This window comes from Acanthochromis polyacanthus, chromosome 1 (genome assembly GCF_021347895.1).
Source record: "Acanthochromis polyacanthus isolate Apoly-LR-REF ecotype Palm Island chromosome 1, KAUST_Apoly_ChrSc, whole genome shotgun sequence".
NCBI lineage: Eukaryota > Metazoa > Chordata > Actinopteri > Pomacentridae > Acanthochromis > Acanthochromis polyacanthus.
The window spans coordinates 67673527-67681161 of NC_067113.1; the positions used below are offsets into that span (position 1 = coordinate 67673527).

General features: G+C 39.0%; 1 protein-coding gene across 1 annotated transcript; it reads left to right on the top strand.

Moving 5' to 3' along the window:
* Positions 1–1742: 1742 nt before the first annotated feature.
* Positions 1743–5645, top strand: LOC110969648 (toll-like receptor 1). Its single transcript, XM_022219771.2, has 2 exons — positions 1743–1898; positions 1987–5645. Exons 1-2 carry the CDS (start codon positions 1885–1887, stop codon positions 4454–4456), a joined length of 2484 nt encoding a protein of 827 aa, XP_022075463.1. The 5' UTR covers positions 1743–1884; the 3' UTR covers positions 4457–5645.
* Positions 5646–7635: the final 1990 nt, after the last annotated feature.

Below are 7635 nucleotides of genomic sequence, written 5' to 3' on the forward strand. Positions count from 1 at the left end.
ACACAAGCAGAGTGAACATGCCACTGCAGGATATTATGTAGCACAGTGTGACAGAACTTCATGTACCAGGTGTATTTGCAGTCTCAGACCTGAATGAATGACTGATGTAGTGTCAAAGAGCCATAACAAACTTTAAGACAAAGAAACAACGGACATCCATTTACAGTCACAGACTGGAGATAGGGATGATCAACGGAGCAGCAAGGAACCCCGAAAGGTTGTTCAACCCTAAAGGTAAACAAATTCTAGGTCTGTCAGGATTGGATCAGTTGTAGGTATTTCAGAGAGCTACTGGGACATCCTGATAGTAAAGAATTGCAGTAGTCAAGCCTGAAAGACACAAATGTCTGGACTAGTTCAGAGAGATGTATAGAAGTGAAGAAGTCTAAATGTCCATCAGCTCTTACAGCTGATTCTAAAGCAACTGTACTTGATGATACATCTGTGACATTTGTAGGAATTAATCTGATACAAATATCAGATTAATGTGCTCATGAAGTCATTACTGCTCAAAGCTAAAGGAATACAAGGTTCAACAGAGCTCTGACTCTTTGCCAGCCTGGCTACAGTGCTGAGGAGAAATCTGGGGTTGTTCTTGTTCTTCTCTATTAAAGATAAATAATATGTTGTCCTGGCATGATGAAGAACTAAATAAAAATATAAATGACCGGACTGTTTTTCCAAGCTACGTAAACATCTTAACTAGTGGAATACTACTTCTTTTCCAGCTTTCACAATGCCTGCTCTAAAGTCCCCAGCTGGGAATTATACGAAGGAGCAGGTCCTCTCTGAGATATAACTTTCTTTTTTCAAAGATGCAACACTATCAAGTGTCATACGTAGTGAGGCTGCAGAATTATTGACGAGATATTCCGCTTCTGTGGGGGTAAAATTATAATAACTGCCCCCCATTTTATCAGCAAGTGGCACTAATAGTGATAGTATCACTTCCTTAAATTTAGTTACAGCATTGTCCGACAGAAATCTACTGCAATGATATTTATTCTCAACTACTATACAGTCCATTGTTGTAAATTGAAATGTTATCAAAAAATGGTCACAAAGAAGAGGGCTGTGGGGAAATACTGTTAACTGTTCAGTTTCTATGCCATAAGTCAGAACAAGGTCAGTGGTGTGAGTAAAACTGTCAGTTGGATTACTTACGCATTGAGAAAAGTCACTTGCGTCCAATAATGAATTAAATGCAGTATAAGACTGTCACTGTTAACATGAATGTTAAAGTCATCCACAATAATGACTTTATCTGAATGAAGCACCAAGTCAGATAAAAAGTCTGAGAATTCAGATAAAAACCCAGAGTAACAAGCTGGCAGACGATACGGAACAACTAATAAAACTGGTTTCTGAGCTTTCCAATCTGGACTAAGAATAATCTCCACATAGAGACAAACAATCACGCTCACATTCACACCTACGGACAATTTAGAATCACCTCAACATGTTTTTGAACTGTGGGAGGAAGTCGGAGAACCCGAAGGAAACCGACACATGCACAGGGAGAACCAGCAAACTTTCTGCAGAAAGATCGTGGGAAGCCAAGATCTTGTAGCTGCAAGGCGACAGTGCTAACCACCAAGCCACTGTGTAGCCCTAATTTCTCATTTTAATTTAAAATGTTACATGACAGGCTTTAAGGTTCAAATCTGATACAAACACAACTACACTCTCTGTCTTATTTTAGCTAAATCAAAACATCCTCTTTCACAATATACAGTCATGGAAACAGGCAGAAATCCATACAAAAGAGGAAGTGAGAGGGGATAAGGGGAAGATAGCTTTAGCTTTTTGCTCTTCATAACACAGCGGATAAATGTCAGCCCACATCGCACACAGCACAGACCTGACCTGATAACTTCTGAAGCCATGTCTACGCACAGGTAATGCACATTTTTTCTCCAGTACACGTTTTTGCTGTAAATGATTATTTATTTTGACTGATTGATTTGATTCATTCTGTTGTTTCAGCCCTAATGTAGTGTTGCTGATTGGGACCACCATCATCATATCTCTGATGAAAGCTGACTGCACAGCTGTAACGGAGGACTACAATGGATTTGAACTGTGCGTTACATCAAGGCGAGGGATTAAAGATTTTTCACATCAAAATCTGACAGATGTTCCCTCAAATCTTTCCAACAACACACAGTATTTGGATATTTCCTACAACCTCATCCAAAGTCTGAATGGAGCTCACTTTTCCGGACTGTTCCAGCTGTGTGTCCTGAAGGTAACTCACTGTGGACTGCAGGAAATTTCACCCACTGCGTTCAGTCACACACCAGCACTCAAATTTCTGAACATATCTCATAATAACTTACATGTGATCCCAGACATTTCAGTGAAACAGCTTAAAGTTCTTGATTTGGGGAACAATCTGTTTAGCAGCTATCAGACACCAGAATCATTTCAGAACTTCTCAAATCTGGATTTGCTGTCAATAGGTAGCACAGCTGCTCCATCAGTCAGCTACAATGACTTTGATCCTCTGATGAATGTATCTGTACATCATCTGGTTTTGGGAGCAGGAATTCCCTGGGAAAACTATGAATCTGGTTCTCTTGCGAAAATGGAGTCTCTCCAAAAGGTTTCCATCCATGCATCTTTTTGTGGGAATTTCAGAATGTTTGAGAAGGTCCTTGTGGACTTGAACGTGACAAAAGCAAAATCACTGAGATTCATTACCTTCTTTCCAGACAACTGCCAGGTGAACAGTGACCCCTTTAAAAACCTAAGAACAATGGCATTTGTACAAAATCTCACCATAGAAAACACCTGGATAAACAGCTCTTTTATGGAGAAGCTTCTGAAGAATGTGTGGCTGTCCTCTGTCTATGACCTCTCATTTGTTAACATGACTTATAATGAAGATACACCAGATGGGTTTCAATTTCACACCATTAATCACACGATCAATCTTTCTTCAGTTACCTTCAATGGCATAAATCATTATCAATACAAGTATCCTACTTTCAACATGAGTGTTGAAGCTTTCTCAAGACTGACCTATTTGAAGTTTTCTGGGACTGGAATGAACATTTTACCCTGCAGAGTCATGTCTGCCCTGCCGTCATTGGAAACGCTCGACCTCTCCGACAACCTTTTATCAGAGTCAGGCTTCTGGTGGTTTATGTGCTCACCCACCTCTGCCTTTCCCAAACTGCGGCAGCTCTCTCTAAGCAAGAATCGCTTCAGCAGTCTTTCATTTATCTCTCAGAAAATGAATGAGATGAAAACTTTAGAATCTCTGGATCTCAGCTTCAACTCTATCTCCTTAGATGGGGACTGCTCTTGGCCTGCTGGGATGAAAGAACTCAATCTGGGAAACAACAACCTGGGGAACAGCGTCTTTCAATACCTGTCATCAAACTTTGAGAGGATTGACTTGTCAAAGACAGGAATAACTGCCATAACTCAAGAAGCTCTGTCTTGCTTTCCCAAGCTGACATACCTCAAACTCAGCTCCAACAGCATCCGAGTTATCCCTGTAGATATCAGCCTCCCCAATCTGCTCAGTCTCTACATAGATCAGAATGCTATCACATCTATACCAAGGGAGGCACTGGGAGGGGTTCCCAAACTTCAGACCCTCGATGCTGGAAGCAATCCATTTGTCTGCTCATGTGAATCCTATTGGTTTGTTGCTGATTTCAACAAATCTTTGCTCCTGGACTGGCCGTTAAATTACACCTGCAGTACCCCTCCATCATTTGCAGACTTAACACTGTCAGAGTTCAAAAGCAGTAAGCTCTCATGTGAGACAGGACTTCAAGTTGCAGTTGCTTTGCCTGTGATAATAGTTATATCTGCTGCCATAGGTCTGGTGCTCTATAAATGTGATGGAGTCTGGTATACAAAGATGCTATGGGTCTGGATCAGGATGAAAAGGAGAGGCAAGAAATGCTCCAATTTACTGAAGAATGCATCATTTAGTTATCATGCATTTATATCCTACAGTCATCAGGACTCTGACTGGGTGGACAGCCAGCTGCTGCCCTCCATGGAAGGTGCAGGACTTTCACTTTGCGCCCATGAGCGAGACTTTGTCCCTGGTGAATGGATTATAGACAACATTATCAACTGTGTGGAGTCCAGCTACAAGACACTGTTTGTCCTCTCCAGACATTTTGTTCAGAGTGAATGGTGCAACTACGAGCTGTTCTTTGCCCAGCACAGAGCCATCAGTGTCCAGCGGGACTCTTTAGTCTTCATATTGTTGGAGCCCATTCCAACAGACTGTATTCCAAAGAAGTTCTTGAAACTCAGAAGTATACTGAGGCAGCAGACATACCTTGAATGGCCAAACAATGAACGGAAGCAGCAGGTTTTCTGGAGGAGTCTAAAATCTATGCTGCATATAGCAGACAAATCTGTTGCTCTGAAGGATGTAGCACTGGCCATTTCAGATACAGCAGCTCTGCTCACAGACGACCTATAGGAGCATAAGATCAAAGTTATAAAAGACTATGTAAAAGCCATACACACATACTAATATGTACAATGAAAACAGTTGTAATTGCTGTCAGTGTTTATAGTGTTTATACCAGCCATTAAGTTTTTTCCTGATACAATTCTAATTTAAAAAAATCCTCAGACCTCTTTCTTTTCAAAAAAACAAACCAAAAAATGCCAAAACCAAACCAGCCAACCAAACAAACAAAAAACACCAATGACTTTTAAATAATACAAGCAGTAATGTCAAGAAATCCTATTTTTACTTGTCAGTCATCATAACTCAGACTAAGATGTCCTTCTGACCTCTGAGCTTTTAGTAGTGATATTTAATTAGACACATTCATAGAGACGTTTCAAGTTATTATTTAAATTGATATTTCTGAATGAAATTTTTGAAACTAAACTGCAGATATCTGCAATAAGAGGTCTCATAAAACCTAACAGCAAAACAAGTTAAAAGGTATGTACAGTATATTCTTAAGGATTTCAACAAAGTGAGTACATTTTTTGTTTTCATTAGTTATGAATGAATTACAGGGGCCAGTAACATGGTTTACAGTGTTAAAAGTGTTTACCAATGAGAACAAACAGAAAAACAGAGCTGTTTGTCAAAAATCTAAAAACATCATGAAAATATGACTAGAAGCATTATGATTTCAGGAGTGCCAAACGTTTAAGTAATGCAGTGTCGTATTAGTAGCAGAGGAATGTAGGATGTGTTCTGCTTTTGTTCGTGTCCTCTGGTTGGAGCTTTAACTGAATCAAATGTCTCCATCTACTGTTTGTGATGGTGAGATACAGCGCGCATGAAGGAACGAGTTCCCACAAAGCATATTTCACTTTTTGTTACTGTTTCTTTTTGTATGACATCAATTAAAATTAGAACTCATCAAAAATGTGCCATTTTGATTCTGAGTGTTTACAGAAAAACAATGTTTTAGTGTGACATTTTTATATTTGCAAGTTGTGTGATTCAGTCTTCACTGTTAATGCTTTGTAAGAATTTAACAGGGATGCTTTAAGAATTAGTTATGCTTTTTTGAAAAATCATTTGATTTTTATGAATTAAATGTGTGCATTTAAATGTTTAGAATTCAGATGGAATCTCAGCTTAATATATCCAAACTATGTTGTATAGTAATTCAAATAAAATCATTTCAAAGTATCTTTAAGTGGCTTGAAAGTGGCTGCTAATGTCATTTGTATGGAGAAATGTCCTCATGTTGTACATTAATATTCACAAATGTGGTAAATATCTTGATTGTCTGCTCTGTGTTCATGTCAGTGCACTACATCCCTAAACTCTAGCTTTATTTATGATGCTACTTTCTGTCTTTCACCCTGACATTTTGGACTTGAATGAATATTGATTGTAATGTTAATATGCCACAAATCAATACGTTTTAGATCAGTTCTTAGCATAACTTGTATTGCCATGCTGTGAATATCCCAATGGGTGATGTCGGTCCATTTGATATGTGACATCAGTTACAATTTACAGACTAAAAGGTGTTTTAATCGAATCCAATATGAATATTTTCTTGAAGAAAATCTGTTTTGTATGAGTAATTTCACATAAATCCAGCAATAACAGTTTCTGCCTCGGTGACCCCCTGTTCTCTTTCAGCTTTTGTCTTAGTATGACACCACCGACTGGTGAGATACCTCACTAATGTTGCAGAAAACCTGAGTTAGATACTAAGTTAGATACAAGTCGTGTATTCTCTGTTCACTCCAATGCACTGACTGTAAAGGAAAGATGGAAGTAGCAACCAGCCCTGAAAATGTTAGCCAACTCAGAAGTGTCAAAATCTGCAATACCGTGAGTACCATCAGGGGCTGGCTCCAAAAAGCTCTGGATCTGATAGATACAAATTCAAAACACATTTTATGAGAGTTCAAGGAAATGCATTTTTTTCCACAGGTGATTAGGATTTTTAATTTTTTGGGGGGTGGTTTTCCTAGCTAAAACCAGAGATCTGGTGGTCCATTTGAAAACAATTCTATAGTTATTCAATATAAAGTCAAAAAGTTATTGATGTTTGAGGGCTGCTTGATTGACAGTCTGGTCTGGAATGATTGACGAGGCAGCCTCGAGACTAATTCAATGTGAACTCCAGTCTCATCCTAGTATGGATTTAATAACTGTTAGGTTGTTGTTACATATCTGTAGAGTATCAGTATATTTTCCACAGAGAGCTTTACTGTCCGTTGATGTGTTTTATTCAGTTTTCAGTTCACTGCATCAAGTGTTGACGTTTGCTTATTATTATTCTTTGGGGCTTATTGCTGTGTAAGCAAAGAAAATCCAAACAAATTATATATTAAAATGTGTGGCTCGATGAGGAATGGTTTGCTATGACTTCTGTTAACAATTCATTGGACAATTTTTATGAAATTCATGAAGATTTGTAAGTTTTTTGGCTTTATTTGGCAGGTTAAGTTGAGAGGCAGACAGGAAAGCAGGGAGAAGACTGAGGGGAAGACCTGCAGCATATGGCTCTGAGCTGGAATCAAACCCAGGCAGCTGCACAGGGGAATCTGGCCCCTGTTTAGGGTCATCACCTGCTCGACCAGTTGAGCTATCTGGAAGCCCAAATGGCATAAATAGATTGTTGATAAATGATGAACTGGATACGGTGATTTTATGAAATTTATATAAACTGTGTTGAAAATCCTCGGTCTAATAAACAGGAAGTCTGCACAGCACAGAGTGTTGTTGATTGGCTGTCTGATACTGAACTGATGGACTCCAAATATGGCTAAATGTTCCCTGTACTGTTTGTATTGATTTTGTGTTCTCTATCTGCTATCCTGCTATGTGTATATGTTTATTTGCAGGGACGGCTGGTATAAATGGGCTAACAGGGCTAAGCCCTCCCTAGCAAACACAAAAAAGATGAGAAAATTATTTTTTAAATAAATTACAACAGATTGTTTTAAGTTTAGGTGAAACCAAAGGTAGCAACAGCACCAATCAGTCAAAAGAAAAACATAGAATATCTCTAAATGGGCTTATTTTTTACAGCCCCAGCAGATACAGTCCGCTTTCATTCATTTTGTTCTTGTAAGTGATTGACAGGTGTCATGTCCCGCCCCGTGATTTACTGATCATTTGGGCTAACTTCGGTCAGCCCCAGGCGTTAACTAACCGTGACGTCA